At 42.5% G+C, this 19,167-nt stretch overlaps 1 protein-coding gene across 6 annotated transcripts; it reads right to left on the reverse strand.

The window, feature by feature from the left end:
- Positions 1-695: 695 nt before the first annotated feature.
- Positions 696-18,847, reverse strand: LOC117581459 (putative protein kinase C delta type homolog). Of its 6 annotated transcripts, XM_034268676.1 has the most exons (14): positions 18,676-18,847; positions 18,219-18,556; positions 18,034-18,149; positions 17,886-17,971; positions 17,676-17,805; positions 4,060-4,161; positions 3,493-3,576; positions 3,136-3,272; positions 2,884-3,057; positions 2,112-2,266; positions 1,898-2,045; positions 1,649-1,828; positions 1,447-1,587; positions 709-1,365 (listed from the first exon to the last, which is right to left on the reverse strand). In XM_034268676.1, exons 1-14 carry the CDS (start codon positions 18,781-18,783, stop codon positions 1,216-1,218), a joined length of 2,049 nt encoding a protein of 682 aa, XP_034124567.1. In that variant the 5' UTR covers positions 18,784-18,847; the 3' UTR covers positions 709-1,215. The 6 variants fall into 6 exon arrangements, with proteins under 6 accessions (XP_034124563.1, XP_034124564.1, XP_034124565.1 ...); XM_034268677.1 differs by lacking the exons at positions 3,493-3,576; positions 4,060-4,161 and having other exon boundaries at positions 711-1,365; positions 18,676-18,842; XM_034268672.1 differs by lacking the exons at positions 17,676-17,805; positions 17,886-17,971; positions 18,034-18,149; positions 18,219-18,556; positions 18,676-18,847 and adding an exon at positions 6,553-11,174 and having other exon boundaries at positions 696-1,365.
- Between the last annotated feature and the right edge of the window lie 320 nt (positions 18,848-19,167).

The following is a 19,167-nucleotide window of genomic DNA, read 5'->3' on the forward strand; positions in this document are numbered from 1 at the left end:
TGGCACAGTTAACAAGAATTATTCTTCGAATGGCTGCTGGTGCTGCCTTCTGGCTGCCATCAAACTGGTTCACAAGCCATTAAAGTCGCCACTAAAACCCGACCCATCCACTCTCACTGCGGCCTGGAATAGTGGCCTAAGCAAGGCCCAACAGACACACAGGCCTGCGGCTCATTAGCATTGAAACAAAGACCGATGTCCGCCCCAACGTACATATGGCCTGTAAAAAGTAAAATCTCTATGTAAATTAGCGCTTGTGTAAAGGCGGGAGGGTTTTCAATTTTCACTGGAACCATGTTCTGCCAGTCTGCAGTATTGCGGAATACTCGTACTATATGCGTACGGTGGTCGAACGGTACTGTATGATGTCAGTGTAGGCATTTACTTCTTACTTCTTCTTTAGTTACGCCTTCTTCAGCCATAGTTTGTTTTTATATATTCTCAGAGTAAGCGATAGTCTCGACAATAAGTATTAGACGGAAATAATCAATTTGTCGAGCATCGATTCTGAGGCAAGCTCACATCCAAATTTCGTACAATATCATTCAACAAGCACTGCCTAATAAAATTATACTTTCCCTTAGAGAATGAATCAATACTGCACAGTATTTTTGAGACTTAAGCTGCACCGAAGCACATCTCTAACGGTAGTTAGAAACAATTTTTTGTATTTTAGCTTTTTATTTTCGGTGTGTCACTATAATTAGGAAAAAATTCATATTGCCAAAAAAAAATGTCCCATATGTGTATGTATATAGTATGCGTCTGTGGGTGAACGCGTCTATGATAGAGATAAGGATCACTATAATTAGGAAAAAAATTAACATTGCCAAAAAAAAAAATGTCCCATATGTGTATGTATAATATAGTATGCGTTTGTGGGTGAACGCGTCTATGATAGAGATAAGGATATCTGTACAATTAGAGTAAAGTTTATAGACTTAGATATAGGTACATGTATGGATAATTGACTAGAATTATACTCGAGAGAGCTACGTCGCATCGGCAGCGCCCATTTCTCATATTCGGGTTAACCTAACATTTATACCCTCTTGAAAACTATTCTCGATCATCGAGATGTTTCATCTTCGTGGCTCGGCTCCGCTTCCCATCGTTATGGATGGCTTCAATATTGTTTCATATCGAATATTTACATATACAAATACTGTTTCTCTAAAGAATTAGTTAAGATATTCTTTTAGGATGAGGCTAGATCTAGTCCAGGGTGATGTGGGGATTCGTGTAGGTGAACCCATGGAACTGTTTCTGATCCATGGAGGCCAATATCTCCTTGTCGATGGGTGTGAGCCGAACCCGTTCTCTAGTAAATACCCGATCAAAGTATTGAGTATCTAGGGGATGTTTCTGCGAGAATAAAGAGATTACCAAAAGTATAAGTACATTATATTTTACTTTTACGAGTGTATATTGCTGCGAATCACTTACCACTTGGGGCTTGAAGGGAGGCTCGATTTGCCGCCTCTCAAGTAGATTCCAGTCGATGGGCCTGAAGAATATGTGTTCGGCTATATCACCAGCTGGACTGTACTGTGAACCAATCCTTTTCGCATAATCCTTCTCCAGCAACTGCAAAAAAACACCAACGAAATTAGACTGGATATATACTATCAGAAGATTTCGTGCTTACCCCCTTGAGTATGCCCGTGGCCTCAGCGGATATGTAGACAGGAAACCATGGAATTTCATTGCATATGGACCAGAAGAGTTCATCCTCGTCGCAGCCACTGAACGGCGATTGACCTATCAGCATTTCATAGAGCAGCACACCAAACGACCACCAATCCACATTCTGATTGTACTTTTCACCCTGCACGCAAAACAATCAATACATTTTTACGAAAAATCTATCAAATACAAGGTATGGGTCTTATTTCACCTTAATGATTTCGGGTGCCATATAATCGGGTGTGCCGCAAAAACTGTCGGCCGTCTTGTCTAAGTAGATCTGCAATTTGCACATGCCGAAATCGGCAATGCGCACATGACCTTCGTAGTCCAGCAGAACGTTATCCAATTTGAGATCCCTAAATTATACGTAATTAGACAATAAAGAGCAATAACCCATTTTCGGTACAAAATGTGATGCTAACCTGTAGATAATGCCCTTTTTGTGTAGGAATTTGAGGCCAGAGATTATTTCAGCTCCATAGAATCGGGCTCGCTCCTCGGAGAAGCGTCCACTCTCCTGTATATGGAACATGAGATCACCGCCATTCAGATACTCCATCACAAAGAACAAGTGGCTCTAAAAGCATGATGAGAGGTAAAGACAAAGTTCGAGATAAAGAGAGATTGTTCGCACTGACCCCCAATCGATTGTATCCTCAAAGTCATAAATAATTAAAATACCTTCTAATCGGTGTCAATGCAAGAGACGCCGATGCAAAATGCAAGATGCAGAATCAAATGAAGATGTAGAATAGAAACAGAAATTTATTGAACGCACAGCTGGGACGGACAGGCACCCTGATCTACATGGTGAGCTGACTGACTCTGTCATGTCCGACCGACGTCGTGTGCCCCAATCGATGGTCACAAACAGAGGCAGTAATTATAGAACGTTTTACCTTTTCTCTGGCTAATTATAGACGGCAAAACTAATCGATCAATTTGTATTTCTATTTATCGGTTATGTGTTTACCTATGAGCGCACTGGGCGATGGTGACCCCGATGGGTCGTATCTCCGATCGAATGGAGCAAATAGTTGATCCGAGCACGGATGCTTAATAGAACACTAACAAAACGAATAGCTTATGTATGTACATATGTAACATAACATACACGTCGCAAAACTTTTTCCATCGATTATCACAATCTGGATTCGAGCAGGAAGCGGATGACCCCGACCAAGAAGTACTTACCTCCGTTTGAAAGGTGCAAAACAGATGGCACAGATACGGGTGCTTGGTGCCCAGTGCCAATACTTTGCGCTCAATCAGCGTCGAGTCCACATCGTCATCCTCCAGGACGACATCCTTTTTCAGGCATTTGATGGCGTAGTAGTATGTGGTATCACGCAGCTCAGCCAGTAGAACCTATTCCAATCAATGGAAAACGGATGAATGTATAGAATAAAATTCGTAGATAAACACATTTTAAAGTGCGTTACTTACCTTGCCGAAACTTCCCTTGCCGAGAACGGCGAGAAAGTGAAAATCATCTACCGAATAATTCTTAAACCTAGGTATTACTGTTGCTGGCGCAGTGAAACGTCCGGATTTTTGGAATTGTGAATATGTATATGATGTTTCTGTGCAACAACAGCGAATATAGAAAAGAGTAGAGCAGCATCGAAGTAAAAGTAAGTTAAAGTCATTTGAAGATACAAATTAGTACAGAAAGTTTAGCATATGTGGTGCTTGGGAGTTTTTTCTGGTGGTCATTTGAGTGGATCTTATCTATTTATCTACTGTACCGATGGTATTTATTGTGTCTGTGAGATAATTAAGATACTAAAAGGATCACCATACCATCGTGTTCATCACCGGCCTCGATCTTATAGGCTGGATTCAGGCTGGGCGGTGTGCTGGGCGAGTCGCGGGCTTCCCGGGCGCCTAATTAATCGAGAGTGTACTTTTAGGACTTTAATCTGTTTGTTTTGTGTATAATATTGATTAATATTGCCCACCGTTTCGGTGAAAATGTGTGAATAAGACCATATCATTCAATATACTTTGATTTTGCAAATTTTTTTATTTTCCTTTTCCTTCCTTTCATGTATGTATGCCTTTCTTACTTTTGCGAGGAACTCTTCATTGGACTTTCGCTAGTAGTTTATTTTTTTTCCGCACCTATGTATACCTAAACGTACCTACAACACTTTTGTCTTTTATCTTATCTGAGAAATCTATATATTTAAATAATGTTCGTATAGTGGATGAGAGGATCTTAGTTTCACACATATCCACAGCTCTACTCTCTTGGGGAAAAATCAATGCCAGAAAATGGTTGAAAAAATATATTTTATTATAATTTTTTGGTTATTTGATGTCCTTCAGGGTTCTGTGGTTTGCTGAGGTGATTTTACCGTAGTTTACCTCGCTTCACGTAGGTGAGCGCCTCTACGATGAGTTTCTGATTGACGCCGCATAAATTGGCCGTGAGCCGTTCGCATTTCTTGTGGCAATTCACGTCACATTCTGGTTCGTGTGCGTTTCGGATTCGCATTCGGGTTGGGGATTGGATATAGTATAGGCACGCATCGCATCGGATAGTATTGGGTCGGAGGAGAGAATGTTGGGAATTAATTGCATACAAATGGATATTAAATTGTTGTTTTGAGGGGCATGCGGAGGGGTTTACTCAATGCGATTTATTGGGTGCATGCTTTTTGACTCGATCGATTTCGGCCTATGGGAATATCGGCCCCATTCACCAGGTTTTGGGTGGACTCGGAAATAGTGTTGTTTTTGTTCACACTAATTAAAGACGTCATTGCACACCCTCCACCCTGTATAAGTAAATACATATTTATTATCCGAAGCAGCATCAAAGAAGTGCGTGATAGATATTTTTCAAAGTTGAGTCAATTCAAAGGAAATATTTATATAGCACTAGATTCTTCCGCATCGAACCAAACTAGCTTTTTCTGAAAGATTTGGGGCTTAGAAATGGTTTGATGATTATTTTTTTTTCTTCTTTGACGGATCTTTGTTTTAAGAATTTTTTAAATCTGGTAGCGCTCTTTTTTTTACTTAAGTATCCTACATTTGGTTCTAATTAACTAAGCCATTATGGAAAACTGATGAATGCATCTACATGCATATATTGTTCGCCAAACACTTTGTGGTTTTAGTTTACCGCCTGGAAAATATTAAGCTTTCTAAAGCTTCTTTTGACTTCAAAGACTCAGGAAAAGTCGAGATAAAAATTATATCCTATGTCCTCTAATCTTTTGTGTATAGGTGCATTAGTTCGGCGTTGGTAGGTATTACTTATTAAAATATATGGAGAGACGGCTAAAAAAATAACAGGTTTGGAAAATTCTTGAAAAAAAAATAACTGCCATAGAAAAAAACAACAGTGAAAAATAGTGAAAACAACAGTTAAATGGTCTATCTACCTCTTAACTATTATATGCCGCTGGTGAAGAAAGCAGATTGGGGAGATGTTTATGCAAGACAAATACATAAGTACATCTTCATATGTGATTGTGTTTCGTTCAAGAGAAAAAAGGAAAAAAGCAGAGGCAGAGAGAGGCAAAGACAGACAAAACGATGACCTAAACAATTTGTTTTTATTTGTTGTTTTCGGCTAAAAGTAAAATGCCAACTTGTCGATTCTTTCTTCCTACCGTTCTCGGGGATATTCTGGCACTCGATCTCTGGCAAATTCTCGCACTAGCATCAAGGAAACGAAGGAACGCAAGCACGGAACAGAATAGAACAGTATTCAAAGGCAAAGAATTGCTCTGCACAACTTACATAAAGCAATATTCGAACGAAGCATACAGGAAGTTGATTGGTTACATCCAGATGGATAATCACAAATATCGTTATATCGTAGATGAATTGTTTTAGATTATCAAAATTGATGGCTCATTTGATGCGGGGCACTGAGAAACTACTTAGAAACGATGCCGAAAGAATACAAATCCCCTAGAAATCCGATCTAAATCTGAGAAATTGCAAATCACAGGGAAAACAAGTAGAAAACTAAACCGTAGAATACCAGTAAAAAAATATGCAGCAGCAATATCAGAACATCAATCCTAAAAACTGAAAGATGTAAATCTGAAATATCCAAAACCATATTCTGGACCATGTTCAAATATAAAATGTGTTCAACTGTATTTAACAGTTAAACAGTGCCTTTCGCATGGTTACAATTTTAAATTCCTCCTGAATCAAATACGCTCACAAATACGAAACTTCTTTCAAAAATTATTCTTTCTGAAAATATTTAGTAGCGAGAAAAAAGAACAGAAAACACAAACAGCTACTTGTTTCTTTTATTCAAACTTGTCATAGGATATGGTTAACCACAAGGGCCATCTACTGAACCTTTTCCATGGTGACCATCTCCATCGAATCCCAGAGATGTGACATTTACTTTCCTGGATGCTTTGCGATCTGTCAGGAATATGATCGGCCAATTTCGAATAGTATTCCGCCGATCAGAGCATTCAGGGAATTGTTTTTACAGACCGCATTATGCTGAAACGCTGCAGTCAGATCCGTATACTAAACTCTATATATAAAGGCTTGTTTATATTTTTTTTGCACTGTTTCTTCTTCTACGGCATAGCCCGCATGCCTGAAGTCTCTATCTACATGTACCTACACGAGAATACTTGTATCTATATCGATTTTCTATACATTTTCCGATGTGTGTCTAAGAGTATTCTGAAAATGAAAGAAAATTTCTGGCATTTCCAATACTTGTACGCCGTGACCCAAAGGCAACACGAGCCACACTCAAGTGACCATCAGGGGCGGGGACAAAGTATGAGAGAAGTCTTTTTTGTCAGGGATCTGTTCGGATCGTTCTGGGAACCCCCCAAGTGGGTCTGGGAGACCATGGATCCTTACCTAGCATCTTTTTGGGACTGGAGGGTGCTGTGCCGCCCTCGAAGCCGGAATCATTGCTGCACGTGCTCATCCGTATGATCGATGGCGAGCTGGACGTCGAAGTGGATGCCGCCCCCACGCTTAGAGTCGCCGCTGAGGTGACTGTTCTGTTGCTGCCCTCAGCAACGGCAGCCGCCGTCTCTCTATCGGCCTCGTCCGTTCTCCTCTTGCTGGTGGCCGCCGTTTCGGACTCCTCGGAGCTGGCGCTGCTGCTGGAGGAGCTGCACTCTTCGCTCTCATCATCAGTGTCCTCGTCTAGAGAGCCAGCGGTAGCCTCGCTCCCATCCTCGCTGCTCTCGTCGTCGGTGTTCTCGTCGGAGTAGACGATTTTCTCGCGCTTCCACAGGGGCCGTGGCGTGGCCACAAGCGGATACCGGGGCGCCTCCTCCTTTACGTAGCACTTGTTGGTCGTATCGATTTTGACCTTCTTGTGGGGATCGAAACGGGGTGGCGCTGCCGCTGCCCCTTTCGCCTTCTGTTTCTTTTTCTCCTTGCGCTGCTTCTTCTTCATGCTGGCGCTCAGATTCGCACAACCGGCCGCGCTGGAGTAATCGTCCGAACTGTCGTCGTCGCTATTCTCCGCTGACGATGGTATATAGTCCTCGAGCTCGGCATCAACGTCTCGCAGACACTGTGCCAAATTCGATACTGTTGCAAACTTTGATAAATTATTGCCGACGCCTTCGCCACAGCTGTTGGCGTTGCCGTCGCCGCTTCGGTCATCGCCGATGTCGGTGTCGATGCCGATCTCGATCTCGATCCCGATCCCAGCGACTGCAGCCGCAACATCAACACTGGCAACAGACAGCTCTATTGTTCTTGCTGTTTCTGCAGTGGCAGTGGCAGCGGCCATTGTTGTAGGCGTTGTCGTTGCAGCGACTGCCGCCAGCGATGACGCATTTGTGGCCACCAATTGCGCCTGTGGTTGTTGCAGCTGCTGTTGGTGTTGCTGCTTCCCTGGCGATGTTTTGGCCGCCTTTGTCGGGGCCAGCGTTATAAAATGATCGGCATTGATTGGGGTCACATTGCTATCAGCTGTTGCTGGTGCTGCTGCTCCTGTAGCTGCAGTGGCTGGTGAGGCTGCCTTCTTTTTTACCGCATTATTTGTTTTACCGGCATTTTTTGGCTTTGTCGTTTTCGGTGATGGGACCTTTGACTTTTCCGTTATCTCAACGACTTCCGTCAATTTCGGTTTTATTTCCGTTGGCTGTCTCAACATTTCTGTGGCGGTAGCTCCTTCTGCTGGTTGCTGTCGCTGATGATGTTCCTTGTGCGTTGTTTTATCTAATTTCGTGGCTGCCACTAGGACTGGCACTGCGACGACGACGGCGCCGGCTGCCGCTGTTGTTGCCTGTTGTTGTTCAGGTGACTTGGCCGATTGCCCGCTATTTATTTTTGGCCCTCCCGTCGCTTGTGTAGCTGTTGCAGATTTTGCCACAGCATTTGTCGTTGTCATGACAACTTGGATGCCCGTCTGTGCAGCGTTGCCAGATACCAGCATCTTAGCCTCTGGCGATGTAGTTTTTCCTGTTGCTTTAGTTGTTGTTGTTATTGGTGTTGCCGCTGTTGGCGACTCTTGTTTTGTTAGCGTCTTTGCTGTTATCATAGCTGTTAATTGTGCGTTTTCTGTTGAAGTTATTGAAAATTTCAACTTTGATGTGGGTGAATTCTTCGTGGTTTTCGGTGTTGATTTTTTGTCTTCCGTAGGTGGTACGGGGATTGTTGGCGAATCTTTTATTGGTTGTGTTGTTGATATTATAGGAGAATTATAAGTTGGTGAATCTATGGATTGTGCTGAATTTTGTAATAGTGAATCGGTTTTTGCTGTATTTGTTAGTTTTTCTTTGGTTGAATCTATCGTAGTTACAGCATTTGCACATTTTTTGAGTGGTACATTTTTTGCTGCGGTCGCTGTTTGAGTAGCCACTGGGGAATCTGTTGATTTTGCTACGATTGTCAATTCAGGTGGAACTGTTATTGGCGAATCTTGTGTAATTGTTGATGATAATTTGTTAGGATCTTTTGTTGCAGTTGTTGCCTTTGATGTTAGTGTTGTCATTGGTGAAGTATTTTTAGCTTCGACGCCTGATAATATTTCTCCTTCTGTTGAATATATTTTTTTTAAAACATCTGGTGGGCTTTCTGGCTCTCTCAGAATGGTTTTAGCTGCGGATATTTGTGGCGCCGTTGCTGTAATCTTTGGTGCTGTTGTTGTAATTGTCCTAACACATGTTGCTGTACTTACACAAGTTGTCTTGAGCTCAATAAGAAGCTCTGACTTAAGCTTTGGTGTCGTTGGTGTACTTTTTGACTGAAGCTGCTCTTTAACTTCACCACTCTCTTCTTGGACCTTCTCTTGTCTTTCTGTAATTGCCTTCTTGCGATTGGTCATGTAGAGCGTCTCCCGTGAACCGATCTGCGACCAGAAGTCATCACCGCTCTCCGATTTCCTGATGACTTTCCGAATGGGCTTGGGAGTGGCCACACCTTCAACCTTGGTCTCCGGAGGCTGTGCCTGTTGAATTGCTGCCTCATCGAATGTGAATACCTGAGCCACATTCACGTGCTGCTCCGGCATCTGTTTCTGTTGCTGTGGCACCGCCTTCCGCTTTTCCAGTGGCGATGTTTTGGCTGGCTTGGGGGCGGCTTTCATAAATCCATCGGGCAGGGCAATCTCCACCTGAACATCCTGCTGGGACTCTGCTGGCTTATGAACTGTTTTTTTCTTGGGTAGTTTAAATATTTTGTGTATCTGGCTATGCTCCTCCACCTCCACGTTGACCGTAAACTTCGGCTTGGGACTGGAACTGTGGGTGGAGCTCGATGTGGATGCAGGGGCGGAGTTGGCTGTCTGCAGCGGCATCGTCGTGACACTGTCCTCGTTCAGCTCCAGAACACTGGGCATGTGCTCCAGCTGAGCCGCGCTTGGTGCATTCTGCACCTCAACAATTGCCGTGATCTTGTGGCGCAGCTTCTTGCTTTTCTTGCGCTGTTTGGAGCTGCGACGATGTCCGCTTGACGACTCGTCAGCCGTGGTACTGTCGTGGCTGGATCGCCGCTCCAAGTGAATCAACTGAAAGCTGCCGGAGCTTGACTTCTGCAGCTTGTTGAGTATTTCCTGCTCCTGCTCCTGGATGATAGAGGCACGGCGTCGCAGCTCTCCGGCATTCAGATCGTCGTCGATCTTATCCGAGGAAATGTCCTCGCAGATATCGTGGAAGGTCGGGCACTGAACAAGGCTAAGTCGACGGATTCTCTGCTGAATCTCCTGTTCGTTCTCCTCGTTTCCCTCTTCAATTTCCTCTGTTAACTGCGTGTTTTCCTTCTTCTCCAGAGCCAGGCCTTCACTGACATTCTGTAGCTGTGGATGTGGCTGGGTTATCTCCAGGACTGGTATCCGAATGGGCCTTAATTCTTGCTGCTGCTCCTCCAGATCCTTGTCCTCGCGGATGAAGAAACGCTCCCTCAGAAGCTCTCCTGGCGACTTCTTGTTGCTGACGGTGGGAAATGCGGCCAGGTCATCGGCCAGCTTCTGTCGCCAGCTAAGACTCGGCTCGGTCGCAGGCGGCAAATCTCGGAACTGGTGCTCCGCGGTAGACCTCTGCTCTTCTTTGGCAGCCAAAATATTTTCGGCGGAGGTTCCTGTGCGCTCCTTGCTCTTTCTTCGGACAGTGGAGAGCCGTACCACGGCTCGATTGCGTCTTATGGTAGAGCGACGGGGCTGTCGATTTTCTGGGACGGACTGCTGGGCCTCCATAGTAGCAGAAGAAGTTTCTTCCTTATGTGCCAGATCCACTTTCACCTTGAATTTCTCTTCCCTCTCCTTTTCTTTTTCCTTTTCCTTTTCCTTTTCCTTTTCCTTTTCCTTATCCTTCCCCCTATCCCTTTCCTCCTTCTCAGTGCTGCGGCTCGAGGACGCAGGCCTCCGATACCGGGAAGAACTCACATCGATGTCCGCCGTGTTGATGGCTATTGGTCGTGGCGGTATATAGCGACTGCTGCTGTTGGCGCAGCTGTGGCTATAGGTGTGTGTGGGGCTCGAAACAAACTTGGGCGACTGTATCCGGGTGAGGGGCATTAGGCTGCTGTGGCCGGCATGACGTCCAACCAGACCCGAGCTCTCCGTGATAGTCGTCAGCTTCGGTTGGTAGCGCGATCCCAGGCTATGTAGGGAGCTGGCAGTGCTGCCGCTCGAGTAGCTGATTGGGGATCGCGGCGAAGACGGCGACAGGGGCACCATATAGCTGCCCGGATACGAGCGATTGTAGTTGGACGTGTAGCTGGATCCGGCTCCTGATCCAACGCCGCTCAGCCCCAGTCCGGAACTGGAACTGTAGTATGGAGAGTACAGCTGGCTGCTGCCACCGCTGTAGTAGTAGTTGGTGGAGTCAGAGTACAGGGGCATCTTTCTGGGGCACTCGGCGGGGCAACGAAACAACAATTCAAACAAACGGAACACTATTCACACCGGAATATCTCCCAAAATTATTTGCGACTTCTTTCGTTTTAGTTTCTTTGTTTTTTGTTTGTTTATTTACCGCTGTTTTTGCTGTCTAAAAATATCGTTTAACCGGGTGGGAGTAACTTTAAATAAAATATCACGTAATTACACACTCAAGGTATCTATTCCTAAAGGGCAATTTGCGTTTCAGATCTTTGGTAGACTGGGACTTTTCTCTTCTATATTTATCTGCCACAGATTGCCACACAGCAACTGCTATGATGTTAGCAGTATTGTTAATGTTTAACTATTTTTATCTATCCAACTAAGCCGATTTGATTGAAGCAGCCAAAACGAACTTAATTTGTCTCGGGGTTTTGTTAATACTTCATTGGGCACAATTTTACAATTTCTTTGGCAATATAACGTATAAACATATGTATGTATGTAGGTACATACATACATACATACATACATATATGTACATATGTATGCATCTAGAAATATGTAGAACGATTCACCTAGAAATTTGTGGGCACTTCAGGCTGTTCTTTCACCGGTTAACGCTGACTTAAATATATATATGTATACCTATGTGTGTACAAATACATATGTATGTATGTATGTACGTATTTCTGAGTTTCGGTTCTCCCTTCTGCCTGTTCGTTTTTTTGGATGCTCTTGCCGTATAATTATACAACTTTTAGAAATTTCAAATCTGCTGTCATAATATGCCAGCATTTGGCATTACCGGCTACCATCACTAGCGCGGGGCAGCACATTAATTATAGCTTAATTGACAAAAAGATGCAATTCCCAGCCAGTCCGACTAAAACCAAAAGGAAGTGGTAAAATGATTCTAAAAAAAATTAGATCTTTTAAAATCATTTCATTGCAATTGTAAATGGTAATTGTTTAGAAAGATATTAAAATGCTCTACCATTGAATGAGTGAATTGATTGAGTGGACTGATAAACATATTCGAAAGTAAAAGGAAACTAGAAGTGATGTAAAAACAAAGTAAACATGTTTAGAGAGTTGAAGCAATAACCTCTTTCATATATCGAATAAAATGCTGTATAAAATGAGATCTAGATGGAATATAAATTCCAAGTTGTACATACATATGTACATACATACATATATAAATGTCTATAGCTGAAGGTCAAGACAAACTAAACCAGAAATCTAATTCGAATTTTCAGTATAATCAATAGCATTGGAATGGCGATTTCAATATCTCTTTGTAGTCTTCTTCCTGATCTAATGTTCACATATTATTGGCTTTGCCCCGCATGTGCCATATAGAAATAGATAAATGTGTGTATATATGTTGATGTAGTAGATAAGTTTCTCGGCATGACGTAAGAGCTCACGAGTCGCCTGCCTGCGATTTTCGAGCGATATTTGTCCACGAATAAATTTCTTGAAATTTTGGTGCGTTCTAATATTTTTTCTTTTATTTTGTATTGCTATTGTTCGCGACGGACACGTTTTTTCCAATGTTCGTGGAACAAAGTTTATCTTTCGATTTTCGGATTTTGGATGGAAGAATCACCGCACCATACCGCTGTCAGTCCCCTCCATCGAACTGCACCGCAAAGCACTGCAATCAGACCGCACTGATCGTATGACACCATAAGTGCTGGGAGGGGGTGGTTATTCGCAGAGGGTATCCGCAAAACTAACCAGAAAAAAATATGAGGACCACCTGACCACCACCTCGACGAGCCGAACGCATTAAGGGAAACTACTGAAATGTGAAGAGCATCGAAAAATATCTTGAAGCGCCTCGCCGGAGTCGATTCCTGATCGCGCACACACACCACACACATAAACACACACACACACAAGTAGAGAAACGGTCACACTCGAACACAAAACAGCACAGCACAACACAAACGGGCACACTCACACCCCAATCCCATGTCGAAGTCCATATCTCTGCGAGCATGTGTGTGAGAGAGACTCTGTCGGAGGCTAACTTCGCCGATGATGACAGACAGAAGCAGATCAGCATCATCTGAGGTGTGTGTGGTGTGTCTATATGGTGTACAGGCATGGGCAGAGGCACAGGCACATATCATCGTCTTCTTCGGCAGCTATATCTCTGATGCTCTCCCAACACACACACATCACCACTGACCGTGTGCTTGCCAATTTCGAAATATGCCCCTCGCCGGCACAAACACGCAGCCATAAATAATACACGAAGGCGAGCATATTCGAATTTCGAAAAACATAAACATTTTTTCGGAGGTTTGTCTTGATAGAAATGGTTTTCCCTAGTTTTCGCACAGCGAAAGTAAAAGCGAAAGAGCCAGAGCCTCCTAGAAAAGAGAGAGAGAGAGACACACCGAGAGCTCAATGTGGTAGACGCCAAGAGCACTTAACGTATGAGTACAGACAAGTTGACCCCAAAGGGGGAGACTGTATGAAAGCGTGTGAATAATTAGCTAAGACATGTATAAATTTGTATTCAACGATGCCTGATGATTGCCGGAACAATAGAAACTATAAATTCGCACGAAAATACACCATAGTCTTTTATCCATCCATATCCACTGCCAGCAGGGAACTACCCCTCAGTGGGCGGACAGTACAATATTTTTTGATAGGCGTTAATGTTTTAAGCGATACGACTACAGGGATTGTACAATATCTAACCGATCATCGATCTGCTTGTTTATTGCACCTGCTCTGAAGATGTTTTGCTAAATTTGTTCATCCCCAAGCATGAGAAAAATAAACCTAAACCGAAAATAAGTTAGAACGATCTGGCTAATGATTAGGATTACGCCGACCATGAGATACCCGCTAATGATTATGACATACATATGTACATATGTAAGTAAATATGTACATACATTTTATCGAACATTTTTGCAGATACATATGTGTATGGAACTTACAAAATCAATTTTTTATTTAAATACCCAAATTGGGATAAGATAAGATAGAGTAAAATACGTTATGTGCATTTGCATACAATACATACATATGTACAAATGTATGTCTGCATAGAAAGAGAATATATCCTCAATACCCAATACATTCCAAATTGTGGATATCTGTAATTTATGTCGTTGCATGTTGCATAGATGTCGCATCTACCTTACTTTAGACGAATTAAAATAATGGCAAATGCCAGAAATGCCGCACGTAGGATGGCGGCGTAGGTGACGCTTTTTGGTTCCGCAAAATACATACTCAGTAGCGGGGCGACTCGAGTGCAGACATCAGGAGACGGGGCATCACGGGTGACAGTCGGATAGCGCCAAACCACTAGAAATAGAACTGCTGCAGCATGGACCGCAAGTTTTTATTATATTCTGTATGTTTGTTGCTGTTGCAGTTGCCGTCCCAGCACTTAATCTTTGCGATTTATAGTCTCAAAAGTGAAAAGAGGGAGCGAGCAGACTTGGGGATATTTGTATGGGATATTTTTACGCCTGCATTCCTGTCATGTCGGACGCTGCACTCGCCGTGCCCAGACCTCTGTAGAATATTTGCTTGCATCGCTTGCCAGGGTATGCCACTGGGGTATGCACTAGATGGCATACGGGTTGTTGTAGAACCCTGGGGCCAGGGTATTATAAGACTGGACAAGACACTGCCGGCTCTTATGGTCGTTGCTTTACAATAGATGGGATCCGATTCCCATTTAAGAATCCGTAGATCTCGGCAGAGATTCCAGTAAAGATTCCATTCGGTAAGCATCCGCCCAAGCTTTATCCATTATAGGGCACCGATATTAGTTTCTCGCATTCCTAGATCGCTCATTCCTTCTGTCTTTTTTGCTTAGCCATGTTTCTTTTTTCTGGTATCTCTGTGTTGGTAAAGTCGCAATAAATTGATTTCTAATGCATTCCGCCTATCTGGCCGTTAATCTGTATAAAGCTTATTCAGATTAATTGGGGTCACTTCCGCCTCAATCACGCACAGCAAGTGAAAGTCTCCACGAGCATTTCGTCATACAAAAAGCGGCGAAAAATGCATCCGTAAATTGTGCGAGTATTGCGCTATTTTTGGTTGCTATACCTATATATGTACTTGTGTTCATATGTATGTATGTTTTTATGTAAATTTATATGGACGAGTATTATATCTTGTCGTGGCACACACTATAATAGTTACATATGTAAATATGTATGTATGTATGTAAAAACATTTCTATAACCTTTGCTCTCTCTTTCAATTCCAAATACGAAACAAACGGATTCCGTTTGGTCGATAAACAAGACTAAATAGGAGCCCTACTCATAATATTCGAAATTGTTATGGCTCTTAGGTCAAATTAGTAAGAGCGTGTAGATATTCCTTGATATTTAAGGTGTTTTGGTCCATGGAGTATGAAATATATACACATTTATGAATATAATCTTTAAGTTGGACTAATAAATAAACTGCCAACTTAGGTACACAACAAAGGAAATGTGGAAATATCATTGAGCTTCTTTCTGAACTCTTATTATACGAATTTTATTTTGGAACAATATTTTTTTTTTGTACTCATTCACATTGCCGCACTCATGAAGAGCAATATATGGTAAACAGCATTTATAACTTTCACGAAAACATATGAGTGAATAACTTAGTACATTACTATAAATGTGGTATACAGTCATGTGAAAAATAATAAGGACAGATGGTCTTACTTCGATTTGATTACTTTGATTATGTCGATTTGCAGGAATTTGAGGTGATCTTAAATTTTCTTAACTTGCAGTTTGATGTCTGATGTTTGCACTCCATAAAATAAAAGTAAAAAACCCCACGTGGAACGGTACAACAATAATATCAAATTTTTGATTGAAGATATTTGAAGATAAATGAATAAATTAAAACTAAAAACGCCATTCCGTATGGAATGGCCATATCTATCAGATCACCAAATGGGATTCGATCTTATCATTATTATAGCCAGAATGAAGAAATTCATCTGCCTCCTCCTCGAGTCTGCAGTGTGTTGGTCTAGGGATGGGCGGCGAGCTAACGGAGCGTGTTGGTGCGAGAAGTGTTGTAGATGTAGATGACAGATGAAGAAAAAATTTAAAATTTGACAAAACACCCCTAAGGTGCAGATGTAGTCCTGAGTGCCGGGTATAAAAGTTGTGACGCGTAAAAAGCGTCCCACACGTCCCTTCTCGTTTGTTTTAGAATATCTAAATCTCGTCCTTCCTATCCCTAGCCTGAACTTAGCTTTTTGGATTGTTTTATAAAACTACTGAAATGTAATACTATTAATAGTTTAAGACCAAACCAAAATAAATGTGTTGTTTTGGGTGTCCCTAATATTTTACACAGCCAAAGCCTATATCAAATCGACAACAAAATTTTTTGATTTTTTTTACCATTACTCTTGGGTTTTTTATACCCGGTACTCGAAGAGGGTATAGGGTATATTGTAATTGTGGAGAAAATATGTAACACACAGAAGGAAGCGTTTCCGACTCCACAAAGAATATATATTCTTGATCAGCATCAATAGCAGAGTCGATTTAGCCATGTCTATCTGTCTATCTCTCAGAGACTATAAAAGCTAGAGTCACAAAACTTTGCATCCAGATGGCTGTATGCTCTCATTGCTTCAAGTGTATTTAAAAAATGAGCCTCCTTCCGGCCCCGCAAAAGGGCAAAAACCTCCCAAAGCTACAATTTTTAAGATTAATTTTAACTAAAAACACCATTCCGTGGGGAATGACCATATCTATCATACGATTGGATCATTATTATTATTGCCACAATAAAGAAATTAATTTGCAGTGGATAAATCCACCTTGTCCAGCAGCTTTTGTTGTTTTTTTTCACATTCTCTCATTCACACTCTGCTTCTGCAGTGTGCGGCCTCTGTCTCTACCGCTCCTCTGCCTTTGCCACGACAATGCAGTGTATGGCTCTAGGGAAGGGGGGCGAGCTAAATGAGCGTGTTGGCGCGAAAAGTGTTGTAAATGTAGATGACAGATGAAGATCAAATGTAAAACTTGACAAAAACCCGCTGAGGTACAGATGTAGTACTGAGTACCGGATATAAAAGTTGTAACGCGTAAGAAGCGTCTCACACGTTTCTTCTCGTTTACTTTTACTTTATTTAGTGCAAACATAAATCAACTCAGAAAATAGACATTTTGCAGAGCATTTGCTAAAGTAAGGCCAACGACCTTATTATATTTCACATGACTGTACATACATACATACATAGGTATGGACATACAAAGATATGTTTGTAAATGCACATGTGTACATTTGATGTATTTTAAAACTTACATAAATACATAAAATTACATTCCGTTTCAATATCTGAAATAGTTTATGACTTAATAATTTTTGTTGGAGTATTATTCAATGTAGATATGCTTTTCAACTTTGCATGAGGTTACAGACGTTTTGAATTGTAGTTAGTTATTTCCCATTATCGACCCTGAATATCCCAGTATTTCAAAACTTTTTTTGTCCGCTACGTTTCATTGAAAGATGTCAGCGGAGCGTAAAGCCCTATTCGAGGGAAAGAAAGCTCTTAGACATACTTTTGGCCACCAGATGGTTCCACCTGGCAAAAGCTCGAGCAACCAATAAATCGCATTGAGTAATATGATTTTATATCTAATGTGATATGATTCTGTTCGGAATCGGATGGACTCACCCTCACACTTGAGACCCTGGATAAAGAAGCCGCCCATTAATGAGCCGCAATGGTCGCAAAACGTCGGGGACATGAATGTGTGCGGCTTGAACCGGTGCGGCATATCGATCTTGAACCGTTCTCGGAGCAGCTAAATAGTGGAAAGTAGGAGGAGGAGAAGCACTGATTATGCCAGCGGGAAAGAGGGTTTCGTGGCATGAATAGACCTACAATAGTGCTGGCAGAGGTGAAGACGGAACCAGAGCACTTGCCCAACAGCTTCTCATGACACTTCTTGTGGACGACCGTCTGGCAGACTGCGGATAAGAGAGAAATTAAATCAGATTATCCAGGCCAGCGAGAGAACAATGGCACTTACTGATGCACTGATATCCCTGCTTGCCGAAGCCCCAAAGAAACAGATTGCAAAAGGCACAAAAGGTGGGCTGACGAAAAAACTTTGCCACAAATCGATGGCCATTGATATCATGGGTTCTAATCATATATAAAAGAATGAGTGATTCATTGCGTATTCTATTTGATGTGGATTGCAATGAAGCTCACTTCTGATGCTTGATGGCTCCACGCCGATTGGTGATGCTCCTTGGACGCGTTCGTCTGTCCACATAAACGCCACCTGTAAGACCACCAGCGGCGCCGCCAAAGGAAGCGGGTCCAGCACTTCCACATCCACTGGTTCCACTTTCTCGATCCCTATCCCGGTAATAGCCCTCCTCTTTCGAGTGCTGGCGTGGTAGCTCGAAGGAATGCTGCTTGCCATAGTAATCTCTGCCCTTATCTCTGTCTCTGTCCCGATCGCGTCGTGCTCCGCCTGTGACACTGCTGCCACTCATTCCGCTGCCGACTCCACTGCTGCTGGTCGAGCTAAGCTTATAGCGGGTCTGAAAGAGGAGACAAAGAGAGATTTTATATAAAATTGGAGCTAGCTTAACTTGGTTGGCTTGGCCATGGATCCCTCTGACACTTGTTCCAATAGCCTTACCTATGGGCGAGCTCTCACCTCATGATTTTGAAGTCCCTGATGCCGCGAGGATCCTCCAGAGCTGCGTGGTCGCTGGCTGCTAGTGTTAGCCTTCTGCTTGCGTACTTGGGCGCGAGTGAACATCATCTTGTGTATTTCCAATTCGAAAATTGTGCCAGGTAAAGCTGGATGTGTAGCTTGAGTCCGTTTTCTGTTAAATGTTCGTTCAGGTTTATGACGAGTAGGCGGCGAATTAATAAAAATAAAAGAAACATACAAAAAAACCTTCCAATATTAAAATAAAATTTAATTATATACAATGTTTTGTTAAATTCGGAACACTGGATCCTGCCATGGGGACGGCATGGCCACCGATCAAGCGGCGCATATGAGCATATGTGCATGTACAGATATGTAAGAACATAAGAATGTATGTACAGTCGTATGTACATAAGTGCCTCATGGTTAAATTTTGATTGAAAATTGGCCAAGTTTAGTTTTAAAAAAATTATTCAATGCAAGTGCATAAAC

This window comes from Drosophila guanche, unplaced genomic scaffold, assembly GCF_900245975.1.
Source record: "Drosophila guanche unplaced genomic scaffold, DGUA_6, whole genome shotgun sequence".
Lineage (NCBI taxonomy): Eukaryota > Metazoa > Arthropoda > Insecta > Diptera > Drosophilidae > Drosophila > Drosophila guanche.